Genomic DNA, 15,209 nt, shown 5'->3' on the forward strand with positions numbered 1-15,209 from the left:
CAGGGCTCTGTAGGTTGATCATTTTCATTTCCATCAAACGATGTGGCATCCTTTCGTTCCTAACACATTACCCAGTCTATATCAGTATAGATATCCAGGAGGATTTCTTTTTCCCATTGAGATCTGATGTGTTTTCAAAGTGTTCCTTTAATTTTTTGAGCAGTTTATATATATATATATATATATATATATATATATATATATATATATATATATATATATATATATATATATATATATATATATATATATATATATATATATATATATATATATATATATATATATATAACCGAATTCCAAAAAGTTGGGACACTAAACAAATTGTGAATAAAAACTGAATGCAATGATGTGGAGATGGCAAATGTCAATATTTTATTTGTAATAGAGCGTAGATGACAGATCAAGCGTTTAATCCGAGTAAATGTATCATTTTAAAGGAAAAATATGTTGATTCAAAATTTCACGGTGTCAACAAATTCCAAAAAGTTGGGACAAGTAGCAATAAGAGGCTGGAAAAAGTAAATTTGAGCATAACGAAGAGCTGGAAGACCAATAAACACTAATTAGGTCAATTGGCAACATGATTGGGTATAAAAGATCTTCTCAGAGTGGCAGTGTCTCTCAGAAGCCAAGATGGGTAGAGGATCACCGATTCCCACAATGTTGCGCAGAAAGATAGTGGAGCAATATCAGAAAGGTGTTACCCAGCGAAAAATTGCAAAGACTTTGCATCTATCATCATCAACTGTGCATAACATCATCCGAAGATTCAGAGAATCTGGAACAATCTCTGTCGCGTAAGGGTCAAGGCCGTAAAACCATACTGGATGCCCGTGATCTCCGGCCCTTAAACGACACTGCACCACAAACAGGAATGCTACTGTAAAGGAAATCACAGAATGGGCTCAGGAATACTTCCAGAAACCATTGTCAGTGAACACAATCCACCGTGCCATCCGCCGTTGCCAGCTGAAACTCTACAGTGCAAAGAAGAAGCCATTTCTAAGCAAGATCCACAAGCTCACTGGGCCAGGGATCATTTAAAATGGAGTGTGGCAAAATGGAAGACTGTTCTGTGGTCAGACGAGTCACGATTCGAAGTTCTTTTGGAAATCTGGGACGCCATGTCATCCGGACCAAAGAGGACAAGGACAACCCAAGTTGTTATCAACGCTCAGTTCAGAAGCCTGCATCTCTGATGGTATGGGGTTGCATGAGTGCGTGTGGCATGGGCAGCTTGCATGTCTGGAAAGGCACCATCAATGCAGAAAAATATATTCAGGTTCTAGAACAACATATGCTCCCATCCAGGCGTCATCTCTTTCAGGGAAGACCCTGCATTTTTCAACAAGATAATGCCAGACCACATTCTGCATCAATCACAACATCATGGCTGCGTAGGAGAAGGATCCGGGTACTGAAATGGCCAGTCTGCAGTCCAGATCTTTCACCTATAGAGAACATTTGGCGCATCATAAAGAGGAAGGTGCGACAAAGAAGGCCCAAGACGATTGAACAGTTAGAGGCCTGTATTAGACAAGAATGGGAGAGCATTCCTATTTCTAAACTTGAGAAACTGGTCTCCTCGGTCCCCAGACGTCTGTTGAGTGTTGTAAGAAGAAGGGGAGATGCCACACAGTGGTGAAAATGGCCTTGTCCCAACTTTTTTGGGATTTGTTGACACCATGAAATTCTGAATCAACATATTTTTCCCTTAAAATGATACATTTTCTCAGTTTAAACTTTTGTTCCGTGATTTATGTTCTATTCTGAATAAAATATTAGAAGTTGGCACCTCCACATCATTGCATTCAGTTTTTATTCACGATTTGTATAGTGTCCCAACTTTTTATATATATATATATATTTTATTTATTTATTTATTTATTTTATATATATATATATATATATATATATATATATATATATAGAGAGAGAGAGAGAGAGAGAGAGAGAGAGAGAGAGAGAGAGAGAGAGAGAGAGAGAGAGAGAGAGAGAGAGAGAGAGAGAGAGAGAGAGAGAGAGAGAGAGAGAGAGAGAGAGAGAGAGAGAGAGAGAGAGAGAGAGAGAGAGAGAGAGAGAGAGAGAGAGAGAGAGAGAGAGAGAGAGAGACTATCTATCTAATCCCACGCTAAGCACTGCTCTATCTAATCCAATTACTATCTGCAGCAGTGACTCGAAGCACTGCTTTTAAATTTTTATTAAGAAGTAAAGAAAACCTTTTCAAACTGAGAGAAAATATACCAATTACTATCTGTTAAGGATCTCTTTGTATACCACGTTGTCAGTTCAGCACTCCGGATGTAATATGACCAAGCTGTGCACTGAGCTTACTCTTGAGAATGCAACGTATAGTTGTCCTGGAGAAAAGCTATCTTCCCTGAAATCAATGGCAACCTTTTGTAGGGTCTGTCCCTGAGACTTATTACTTGTCATCGCGAAGCAGAGCCTTAGTGGAAACTGGAGGCATTTGAATTGAAATGGGAGATCAGAGGGTATAACAGGGATGGGAGGAATACATTGAGTGTGGAGAAACTCCAGAGACAGCGTGTGTATTAATTTGTGGATTTTTCTGTGAGTATCTGGTGGCAGCGTGACGAAGTTGCTTCCGCAAGACCGTGTTAGCTGTGGGACTCAGCTTGGAGTATATTCTTTTCCCACCTTGTCAATTGTGTAATGCGTTTTTTGAACAGGTTTGATGCATGGAAGTGATCACTCATTACTGCGTTCAGTCAGTTCACGTGAGCTGCTCTCTTGTATGGTGTTGCGATGTCCATGGCTTTATTTAATGTTACTTAAGACCCGGCACTTAAAAGTTTCTCGCTACAGCAATTGTAACTCCGTTACAAAGTGATCCAAAGTCTCATTTATACCTCGTGTCTTCTCATTAAACTTTATATCTCGCGAATAAAGTATTCGACGAAGGCATGACAAACGGCTGTGGTAGCGTGTCTATAAACTTAAATTTAAAGTTACGGTTTACACCGTGCTTTGTTTCCGCAGTTGCTGCACTTCTGAATAAACTTCTATGCGTTTTTCTTGAGCGCTCTTTGGAGCTCTTCCTTGTTTTCTACGTACTGCGTTCACAGTCAGCTCACGTGATTATGTGGGAGGCGTGATGATGTGACACACAACTCCGCCCCCCCCACGGCCATCAAGCTGAAGTCCATTACAGTATATGGAGAAAAATAGGTTCCAGGTATGACCATTACGTGTAAAATTTCAAAATGAAACCTGCCCAACTTTTGTCAGTCAGTCCGTCCTTTGCCTTTTATAAGTATGTATATAATAGAGAGATAAATTAAATATACCACGCGCACTGCACGTTACACTTGACTTGAACATTCCTAGTTTTCCTACTGTTTCTCTGTATGTTTAGTATTTATTTGCTCAGGGGTTGATGCACTTGCTGCTTCCTGAGCAGCTCTTCTTTTCTCCACCCCAGCAGCCCTCTTCTTCCATCTGCATTTTTTCGCGTTAAACTGATTAAGTCAGTGTTTGTGTTGCAATTACTTAGTATGTTTTTCTTAATTTTTCACTTTAGCTGGCACTTAAGTCTTCAATCTGCCTCAAGAATGATTTATGGTATGAAGAGGTAGGGGAAGTGATGGTGAAGCTGGTAGGGACGAGAACGGCACCCGTACACATTCGCTGCATGGTTGTGCTGATGGCAAGAGCTGATTCTACAACAAAATAAAATAAAAAGAGGAATAAAAATTATCACCCCGAAAGCGGACAGTAGACGTCACGTAGTATATGTGTTCCAAATTTCAGGTCAGTAGGTCAAACTGTTTGCGAGCTACAGGTGATTTAAAATCCTGGACAGATGTGTGTGTATATATGTATATGTACTAGGGGGCACTGCCCCCTGCTCGCTTCGCTTGCCAAAACCCCAGGCAAGCGCTACACACTAGCCACTTTGCAGATCTGCGGCCCGCGTTTGGGGAAGTGGATGTACAATTTGAACAGATTGCTGAAGTGGATGTACAATTTGAATAGATTGCTGTTTTCATGGTGGTAGTTACATATGCATAATAGACCTAACTATTTTACTTTACAGCGAATAATTAACCATAGTAAAAAATATTAAAACGTAATAAATCGAAAGAAAGAAAATTGTTTCTTGTTGCATTAGCTGTATTCGTTGCGTTATATGTTTTTGTTCTGTTTGGCTTTGAAATTAACACGCAAATACTTTTTAACCTCACTGTTTTTACTCACGTTTTACAGTAAAGGTGTATTTAGAATTAACTTTTCATCAATATCGCATTGAATTTTTATTGTGTGTTTGGAGTTACATGGTGACAATGCAACGTATAACTGCCTGTGAGTGAATATCGTTTCTTGCTCTCTAATAAATAAAACTTTTTGGAATGTTTGTCCCTGTGATTTAATTGTCATAGCAAAAGCTATTCTAATTGGAAACTGTAAACGTCTTAATACGACTGGCAAGATCTCCTTTGGTGTCTAATGTTTTCCGCAGGCGATGTACTACATAACCTTTCTTGTCGCCTATTAAAATTTTACATGTCAGAATTGTTCGACTAATTTTGAATACAACTAATCTTGTCCTATTGCATAGCCCATCACTCATACATAAATTACACAATAACATTACGATACATCCTTCTTTCAACATTAATTTGGCCTGTGTTAACAGTTGTAGATCTTCTACGAGATAAATTTGTAAATTGACGTTTTCATCTTGCGCACCATCACCACCAACTGTGTCAGCATGGTCTGTTGATACGCATGTAACCAATTTGCCATGTAACCGATCGACAAATTTCACGTTAATTTGTTTGACTTCATCGTTTCTTGGTGGTGCTAGGATTGCCCGTGTACTCAATTCTTCTCTTGATAACCCCTCAGGATGAAATTCTCCTATAAGATTTGGACATAGTAAGCCTTCTTTTATTGAGAACTTAAAGTGAGGAAAACATAAAAATTTATAAGAGCTGAGAGCGTAGGAACTGTGTGTGAAAAGAGCATTTACACGAATGAAAGGTGAGAGGACCGTGGGCGTGGGCCGGTAACCGTAAACGGTTGAGAGGAGGGCCAGACTTGAGATGAGATGAGACTATTGCCAAGAGATTTTTTACAAGATTTTCTTTTATAATAGAGAGATGTGTGTGTGTGTGTGTATATATATATATATATATATATATATATATATATATATATATATATATATATATATATATATATATATATATATATATATAAACTGCCGAAAAGAGAACCTTGTTTAACCACAAATGCACAAATGATGCGATTTATTGATTGATTGAAGTGCCAGAATTGATTTCTATGAGCCCGGCTTTGTACAACATGGGCTTACACAGTTAGTATATATATAATGTATGTTTATGTATAAATGTGTGTGCTTATATGTATGTATTTTTTTTATTAATTTTTTTACATCTGTACTTAGGGAAAAGGAATTGGGGCTCAGAGTTGCTGCTTCAGGTGCAGTGGACCCCGAAAAGCAGGTAATTTTGTTTCTAATTTAATATTTTTTATGGTTTATTCATTTTCCTTCTGATGTTTAAACAAAACTATGTAATAATCAATGCTTTTTAACATTATTAGCATTATGGAACACATGGAATACAAATATAACATTTCATTATGTAAGTCTTACAACTACTAACAACTGGTAGAAGCTGCCTTTATAGCAATTAGTGTATTATTAATGTCTACATTTTTTTTTAAATAAGGATTGCATGGTTTCAAAATAATTTCAGGGGCTATTATTAGGGATGTTATTTTGGGTTTACGTCAGTGTTTCCCAACATTTTTTCTGTGATGGCACATTTTTTGTAGCTAATAATTTTCCAAGGCACACCACTGTTCTACTAACCACAAACACATTCTATCTTGTACACGTGCTCAAGTGTCCGAAGGGGTGGCACTTAGTGATCACTTTTGGCATATCTCTTAGCTGCTTCGTCCATTTGCCCACCCCTCTCTGCATCAGAGGTCACTCATATGCCCAGTATCCACAATCCCTTTGACGCTCGCTGATGACCACACACCCAGGCAGATGGACTCTAGCTTCCAGGAGGCACTTCTGAAGTGCTGTGTCTGCAACTTAGTGATAGCAGAGCTGCTTTTATAACAGATTCTTCCAGTAGTCCTGTCCTCCTCCACCTGAGTAGTTTGTCACTTTCAGGTTTTTACCCAGGTGCACTACACTATTATTTCCGTGGCACACCTGGGTATCTCTCACAGCACAGCACTGTGCCATGGCAACTGGTTTAGGTGACCAAGGATTTTTTCTTTATTTCCTTGATACAACAGAAATATTGCAGTTAAGTTTTAAAGAGTTTAAACTATGCACCTGACAAAACTGCTGCCAACTAAAAAGCATGGTTACTACTTGTGTAGGACAGTTTGTGAATTCTAAATTAATTATAAATGACTCTTCCTGTTAACTGAAGTAAAAGAGTACTAGTTTACTTATTCTTATTAAATGCTCCATTTAATGTAACATGCTTAAAACCAAAATAAGCCCAGTCACACAGTATAAATGTGGACAGAGCTCTTGGTATAATAACCTGTAGTCCTGCTGCAGTGATAGCATTTGTGGTGTGTCATCTGAATTAAAAAAACAATTTATTTGTTACCATTTGCAGTATGTAACCTGTTGGACTGCATTCACTCTCAAAACGCATTGTATTTTTCATTCCAAATAAGAGTGTACAATTTGAAATGCTGCACTGATATCCATATTTACAGTATATGTAATGTATGTATGTAAAAATGGGGGCTGTTATGCATCTTAATACTTAACTTGAAGATATCAAAATTACATAAAATGAGGAAAAATATTGCAATATGGACAAAGTTGCTGTGCAGGGTAACTTTATGTATGTCCAGGACAGGAGGATTCCAGCAGGTGCTGAACATCAATGGTGACACAGGGGTTTTCTGTGGGTACTTGACGTTTAGATTATTGTTTTTGAGCTATTCATTATTTACACTAAACATTGTTAAATTTATTATTTGACTTCGGATTTTAGAAAAAAGCAGGAAATTTCAATCAAGATAACTTCATTTTTTTGAACTAGACCGAAACCTTCTGTGTATTCCCTGTGAAGAGAAGCAAGCCTAAAGCTTCATGCCTGACAGTAGGCATTGCGTACTTTGTGTTGAGGCTGTTTTGACTTTGTGGGAATTCATATCTTTTAAATTGCTGGCAGAAATTCCTAAATTAGTCTAATCACACCCCCTATATGGTTTTGGGAGACCATATACAGTAAAGGTTTTTTTTTTTTTTTATTTTAAATTTTAAATACGTAGCCTCCATTTAGCCACCATATCTCATATTTCAGACATGGGGAAATATGTGTAGAATTGTTGTAATATGCAGGCGTCGGCCAGTTACGGCCTTAAATTGCCTGTGATTATTGTATTTCCTTCAGGGTTACCATTGACCTCTTTGTTCATCTCTTTGTTATGTCTGTACTGTACATTAAAGAATTGGGATAGGGATCTAATACTTGCATTGATGTTAGGTGAAGGTAAATTAATTTTGTACACAATTTTAGTATGTGATTTGTTAATTTTGAACACAGTTACAGCCCTCGGTCAAATGATGTGCATATCAGTACAGTAGTGTAATCAAGAGTGACTTTTTTATTGTTCCTAAAAATGATTAATTTATTAATTATGAAAAAGTCTTGATTGCAAGATCTTACTAAAGATGAAAACGTTCTGTTCTCGGAGAGGAAAAACTTCGAAAAAGACAGATCAGGCAGAAGGAGTTTGTCTTTATTAATACTTTCGGGGAGACACAGTACATAGAGCAGAGTCTGGGAAGGGAGAGTGCTAACAGTTCTGTATGCTCTCTCAATTCACACATCTTTGATTGGCAGCAAATACCAGCTTTATCATACCGCACTACAATTCACTTACCAGCATAATGTAGTGTTAAAAAATACAGTTAATGAAGTTATGACTCAGTGAAATGTTAGTCAGTTATGACCTTAGAAGTAAGCAACCAGTGCATTCTGGGATACTTGAATCAACTTTCATGCCCAGTAGACCAGGAGGAAGGAGGATATTGAAAGCTTTAAAAGCTTATGTCACACCTGAGTTTTCTTCATTTTCTGTCTTTTATAATAACAAATGCTGTCAATAAAGGTTTGTAGACTTTTGATATTCACCAAAATAATAACTAGTCATTATAGGCACTGACAATAGAAGCAGTTCATCTTCCCTTCTCAAATGTGAAATTCACAACACATTTCTCCAAAACTGTACACCACTGAAGCTGACTTGACTGGTATCATAATTTTATTTATAGATATTTTCCAGCAATGTGAAAAGGTCACAGAAAGTTTCTAATGTTTAATCTAACATTTCCCCCTTCAGGACATTTTGGAGGAGGTAATGATTTGTTTGTTTTTTACAGTGAGTGTGTACGTATGTTTGCAGCTAAAACTCTAAGCTGGTCTTCACACCAGATGCAATTTTCCTTCTTTTTTGACACATTAATATTTTCATAGACTCTGTCATTGATCATTTTTTTTTTACTACTTTAGCTGAATATTTATTGTTCAAAATGTTTTCTTCTTTAAACTTATTAATCTAATTTCATAACACCAGTGGAAATGAGTACACTTCATAATTACTTACGATAACAAATATTTCATTTAACGGAGCTAATGTTTATGTGACAACTTTTTAATTAAACATCTTGAGATAAATACTGTATGTACCTTGCAAATGGAAAAATTCAAACATAATTAGTAACAAAGTGGGAAAAGCAGGTTTTATATTACTTAGACAAACAATGTAATTCAGTTTACTAGTAACAGTTTAAAAGTTCTTTAGATTACGAAAGGCATTTATCAATGGATTCTAAAATAATTAAAAATGTTAAAACTTTGTTAACCCTTTGAACACTTTAATTTCTTTGAGTGATTGTTTCAGATGTAGTAGTTATTAGATTGTTACAATGGATACAATACATTATATATAAAAAAAAAAAACATGTAGTAGGTGGAGAAAGTGAGCAAAAGTCCAGTTGTTCAGTTGTAATATATAAAATAAAAATCAGTAGTTTTATTTTTCTCCACATGTATTCTCATCTTGCATTGTCCCTCGTTTTCTATAAATATTATTCTGTTAATATTTTTGAGTTAAGTGATTTGTTACTATGCTGAAGTACAATCTATCTGACATCAAGTCTCTTCTTTTACCATTATATTATATTCTGTGGGATTTCCTTCATTCTGTTTTTAATTATTACAGATAAAGGCATTTGATATTTAAAGGAGACTTTTTTTAGTTTTGGTCTGCAGAGTTGAAATAGCCCAATAAAGTGCGTGGCTGTTAAAAGCTTTTGAAAATCTTCATTGTAATGTTTTTTCCAATTGTATTTTTCAATACTTCACTCTAGGAGTATTCAGTGCTTCTTAACAAGGAGATGTTTTACCAGTCCTGCCGATTCTAAACTTGTGTGCACAACATGAAATAGCTAGCATGTGTGTGTATGCATATGTATTCAATATTATATCATTTTATAGGTCACTTAACATTTTTAGGTTTGTATTAAAATAGTTTTATTTCAGTTTTCAGTTTAATATGAAAGATTGATTTTTAAAATATGCAATCAACCAACTGAAAAATTGCTCAATATATTGCATCTGGTTTGAACAGACATGAAGTTGCTTTTTCTTCAAAAGCATTTAATCTTGAAGGAAGTAAAAATAACCAAGTACTTCTCACCAGACTTTTAAACGTACCTTTGTGTTATCTTGCTATTGCAGTGACTGAAGTTGTGTTCCTGCTGTTTAGTGTTTGGTTTGATTATATATAACTGCATGTGTGACATTTTGGATTTTAAAATATTCTTAACTTTGGGTCCTATTTTTACAAATATATTTGCAAAGAAGATTTTTTTTCTCATTGAATGTATTGTTTTCCTTAATTATGATCTCCTATGTTCTTCTCATCTTAGCTACTCTCATTGTTCGCCCCCACAATAGGAAACTTGTTCACAAACCCTATACAATTGAAAGAAATCTACAAATATAAGCTTCATGCTTTCAACATAGCTGCAGAACATTGTTTTGTCCCATCCTTTCTTTCTATTTATGGTGTGTTTAAGTAATGATGAAAGGGAATTTTCCACAAGGCCAAATACGGTTTGGTAGACTTTTCTTGAGTAGTATGGTTGTCCTCCTTAATTTCTTGGTTCAGCCCTAAGCTTTTATGCTTCCCCTGCCATTGTCTGTTCCACCCAGTGGTGTGTCAGTCTTTCTGGAATCTTCTCCCCTGTTGATTTTGATCTTTCCGATTTACAGAAAAAGTTATGTAAGGATTAGCACTTTTTATTGTAATTTAAAACAAATAACTTGATGCCTTGAGTAACACGGCTGTCCATAGGCTGTGTATGTTTTGAATTATATTTATTATGTATGTGTTTGTATTTATATTTAGTGGACAGTGTTAATTTGTATTTGATTATGTCTTTCAGCCAGACAGAATAAAACAGTTTGGAGCTGTAAATCGTGAATATGACAACAAAGCACGTGATGTTCCTTACCGTCCAGGTGCTTCTCTTGGTGTCTTTGGTATTGATAAGCCTGGGAGACAACATGAAGAAATACGTCAGCCTGAGGAAAGAGCTCCACCAGAAAAACCCAGAGTGGCCTTCCAGACTCCAGTCATAGATTATAATTCGACATTAGGTGCCTTGGGTGCCGGGGCTAGCAATAATGGAACAGTCACACTAAATGAAGATTTCTACAGAGGGCTTGCTCACACTCTTGGGGAAATTATAGCCCCAAGGTAAGCAACAGATTATTTATGTAACAAATGTTTGAGTAAAGTGGCAGTGCACAGTGCTGCTGCTGCCGCCTCATAGGTTCAGCTCCCTGGGTTCAAGTCCTTTGCTCTGATGTATTGTTTATGTGAACTTGGCACATTCTCCACATGTACTATATCTATATTGCTTTTCATCCAGCTATTACTGCATCTCCTTCCACATCCTCAAAAACATTCTGCATGGGTTAATTGGTGATTTCAAATTAGTCCTGGGTGTGTGTGGCTGGCCGCTTTGATGGACTTGCAACTTGTCCCGAATGGTTTTCTGCCCAGTGCCTGTTACTGTTAGGACAAACTCTGGCCCTATTTCTGTATTATGGATATCTTTAAAAAAAAAAAATTCTACTTGAAAAATAAACACCACAACCAAGATTTTTTTCCAGTGTAAACACATTCACAGTTTTCATTTACTTTGCTATTTTCTTTTCAGAGTTACAAGCGTTCCACCACCACCAGCCCCACCTGTGATGCATGACAACTACAGAACTCCATATGATGATGCTTATTATTACTATGGAACTCGGAATCCTTTAGACCCCAGCCTGGCACACTGTGAGCTGTATTTTTAAATATCCAAAAGCAATCTTGTAATTTACAAATAGTTTTGGAGCTGATGATAAATAATTTGGGATTATTTACTTGGGAATTTCTGTGTATGCTTTGAAGTGGCCATTTTTGTCTTTTTTTTTTACATTTACATATTGGTAAATGCACAAAAATATTATAATTTAGAAAATGTATCAATGTTTTATATTTCTGAAGAAATTCATATATGAGGGGTTAACAAAGAATTCTGAATGCGAATCTGAAAGGGATATTTTCATACTGTTGATTTTGTGAGCAGCCATGATGTTACTCTAGTGTTCTAAAAAGTGTTTTAAGAAACAAGTCAACTTTGGTTTCAAAAACTGCTAAAATATTTAATATCAACTGTTGTGCTAGCATTGAATTTATAATACTAGAGAACAGTATGCCATCAAAGATTAATTCTTTCCATGTCAGCCTGTTCTAGGTTCCTTTACATGTCAAGTGATGGCATTGTGATCTTGCCATTATGGAAGGGCTTATAATTAGGGAGTCCTGTATCAGGGTTACCTGGCTGTTAGGTAATTGAATTTAAGTACAAATCCTTGTGTTCCAGTCTATCTTGGTCGAAATTACAATAAAACTATAATGGTGGTCATTAATGTGCTGCATGTTGTCTTACAGCCCAGTCACATGATCTCATGGTTGTTTTTTTTTTCCCCCTCTCAGATGGACCCTCAGTTTTGGGGGCACAGGCAATGCCATTTAAGAATGTTGGTCCTGGGCCTGCACCATTCAAATATCCTGAAAAACAGTAAGCATTTTATCTTAACTTTTTTTTTTTTTTTAATAAAAATTTGTCTTTCAGTGTGAGTGTTCCTTGTACAAGAAAGTACAATTAAACTGTACTGTGGGTGCTAACTTGATTTTGCTTTTATGCAGGTTTATTGTATTTTCATTGTTTAGACTTATCCAAACAAATAATTACATTCTTTTTGCACTTTGCGTGTGTTTGTATAAATGTACTATTGTATTGAGGATTACCTGTGCTCTGTTCTGTACATTTTATTGTATTAACCCTCTTTTTAGATACAAACTGCACACCAACCTACTTGAAAGGGTTCTCTCTCTGAATCGTCTTTCCTGAGATTTCTTCCATTTTTTCCTCTACAAGTTTTTTTTTCTTGTCGTCTTAGAGTCAAGGCTGGAGTGGCTGTCAAAGAATAGGGCCTGTTAAAGCTCATTCCAGCACCCCTTGTGTGATTTTGGGCCAACCACACCACTGAACTATCTCGCATCAAATTTTCCACAGATTCCCCATTTGTACAAAGGAACACCATTGGCTTTGTTTCAAAGTTGTGTTGGTTTCCCTACCAATATATTTAAATGAAAACTTGTGATTTAAATGTCCTTGTACAAGTTTACTCACACAGGACTTTGGGAATTAACATTTTTCTGTTTGTCACACTTGAATAAGTCCTTGTTTAACCAGGTTTTTTAAATTGAACTGTCTTTGCTCATCACATTTTGTTTAAAACCCAGGCTTCTGGTGGTTGAAATAGTTTTCATAGATTCCAGATTCCAAGTTAAGTAATTGCTTTGATTGACATGCTATTGTTAACTTTTTGGTTGTGGAAGGTCTAGACTGAACTTTCTTGACATCCTTCTGTGACGATGTGGGTTCTGGCTCCACACTCCCTTTGCTGTTTGGGAACCCTTGAACCCAACACCGTCGATAATGTAACCGAGTGAGCTAGTCAATGGAGGCAAATGATTCCAGCAAGGGGAAGGTATACAAAAGTGCTTTTATTAAAACAGTCAACAAAAACAAAAACAGTGTTCAAATAAATAGTGCAGTTCTTCATATTCATTAAATAAATAATCCATAAAAGAACGTGGGAGTAAAACCAATATATAGAAAAAACAATCCTTAAAAACGAGAGGTTAAAATCTTCTCCTGGAAGCAGTCTTTAAAACAACAAACAAATCCGGTGCTCTTCTGTTAGCGTCTCACCTGCTAATCCCGTTTGGGCCAAGCAGCAGGCAAGACGCTCTCTGCAGCTGCCCTCCTACATCACACGCTCGAGACTGGAGACCTCCCGATCCCTGGCTTCGGTCTGGCACTCATCCCAGTCCCCGAGACTTGATTACCCCAATAGCCAGGTCGCTCATATTGGGGACTCCACCACCAAGCCTCCCGACTTCCGCTGCCTTTCCGCGGCCTTCTGCGGCTCGTCGCTTTCACCTTGTCACTCCCGCTACCAGATCGCTCAGCGGGAGCGACATCTACACAAACACCTGGGTGTCGGCCTAACACCCAGCTTCCTCGCAGCTGCCCACGGCGCCGATCGCGCGCTCACCACACGCTCCGCGTGTCCGTCTCTCTCCTGCACCGCTTGCTTCCACGCTCCCTGTAACCTCCGTCCTCTCCTTTCCTTTCTCTCCGATCGATTCTCTCTCTTCCCGAACGTTTCTTTTCTTCCCTAACCGACTTGCGCTTCTTTTAAAAACGTGAGGGGCCATCACAGCTGCAGCATTAGCCACGGGAGCAATCACGAATGTGGGCAGTTCCTCACCTGTGCACGGTGAGAAACGCCCACATCGACGACTGCCCCGCGGCTCGCTACAACAACGCACCCCTCACGAAGCCGCCTCGGGTGCGGTGATTATTTATTTAAAATCAATGGCCTTTTCTCCACGAGCTGTGGACCCATAACACCACACCTTCCTTGAGTAATCAATCTACTGGGTGCCGGTATGTGTCAGGCAGGCAGGCAGAGATGTCACATTTTTTTTTATGTATTTACAAAAGTGTATAGTACATATATACAGGAAGGTATCCATCCAAACTCCAGCTGAGCTAGATCAAGCACCTTCAGGAAAGAATCATTTCGGGCTACATTGTTTTAATTTTCATAGCAGACATCTACTAATTTGTAATAAATAATAAAATGTGTATATGTATATACTAGCAAAATACCTGCGCTTCGCAGCGGCTAAGTACTGCCTTAAAATTTTTATTAAGAAAATTAAACCTTTTTAAACTGAGGGAAAATATACCAATAATTATTTGTTAAGGATCTCTTTGTATACCACATTGTGAGTTCGGCCCTCCGGTTGTAATATGACCAAGCTGTGCACTGAGCTTACTCTTGTGCATGCAACATACAGTTGGCCATGTGAATAGTAATCTTGTTTCAAATCTCACAACTTGGATTGCTGCTGTCATAATCGGTTTGAGTTTAATGGTTTGTTTCAATTACGACAGTATTTGTAGGACTTGTGTTGAAGAGACATTTGGCATCTGTCAAGCGTTGCAAGTATACAACCGGTTTCATCGATAACTTCACATCCAGCTTTTGAGAGTTTAAACATTTATAAACATCAAAGTGTCCACTCCTGAAATCGTCACCTGTGAATCTAAGATGTTTAAGAGGCATTGGCGGTTGTCAAAAGGTGTAAAATATTTGGCCATTTCGGTACACTGGAAAGCGACAACCGAACAATTCAGTGGCAGCCATCAACTCACATGTAGATGCATAGGTGAAGGGCTTAAGCATTTCACTCTTATAATGCCCCTGTGTAGTATAATTATCTCCTGTACTGTCATCAGTCCACACCTTGAACCTGTCCCAGTCATTCAATACATAAGACACAATGTTCCTCTGGATATCAAGAGTGATCCTGATATGGCTGTGCAATATGTAACAAAGAGAATGGAAAAGGTAGGTGCCATCTCCGGGCATGGAAACCACTCGGTAAGTGACAGTTCTTTGATCGATGGTGATCACCTCGCTAGACATGTTAATGGGAGTACGGTTGGAATGATAAAGGAAATGGGT

The 15,209-nt window shown here is 37.5% G+C and overlaps 1 protein-coding gene across 5 annotated transcripts in view; it reads left to right on the forward strand.

The window, feature by feature from the left end:
• LOC120530270 (centrosome and spindle pole-associated protein 1) overlaps positions 1–15,209 on the forward strand; it is a 115,842-nt gene that overhangs the window by 61,599 nt on the left and 39,034 nt on the right. For all 5 annotated transcript variants that reach the window (XM_039754605.1, XM_039754609.1, XM_039754607.1 and 2 more), the window contains 4 exons: positions 5,438–5,495; positions 10,493–10,806; positions 11,273–11,394; positions 12,097–12,181. In XM_039754605.1, coding sequence (XP_039610539.1) covers positions 5,438–5,495; positions 10,493–10,806; positions 11,273–11,394; positions 12,097–12,181 — 579 coding nt within the window. The remainder of the gene's footprint in view (positions 1–5,437; positions 5,496–10,492; positions 10,807–11,272; positions 11,395–12,096; positions 12,182–15,209) is intronic.

This window comes from Polypterus senegalus, chromosome 5, assembly GCF_016835505.1.
Source record: "Polypterus senegalus isolate Bchr_013 chromosome 5, ASM1683550v1, whole genome shotgun sequence".
NCBI classification, from domain to species: Eukaryota; Metazoa; Chordata; class Cladistia; order Polypteriformes; family Polypteridae; genus Polypterus; species Polypterus senegalus.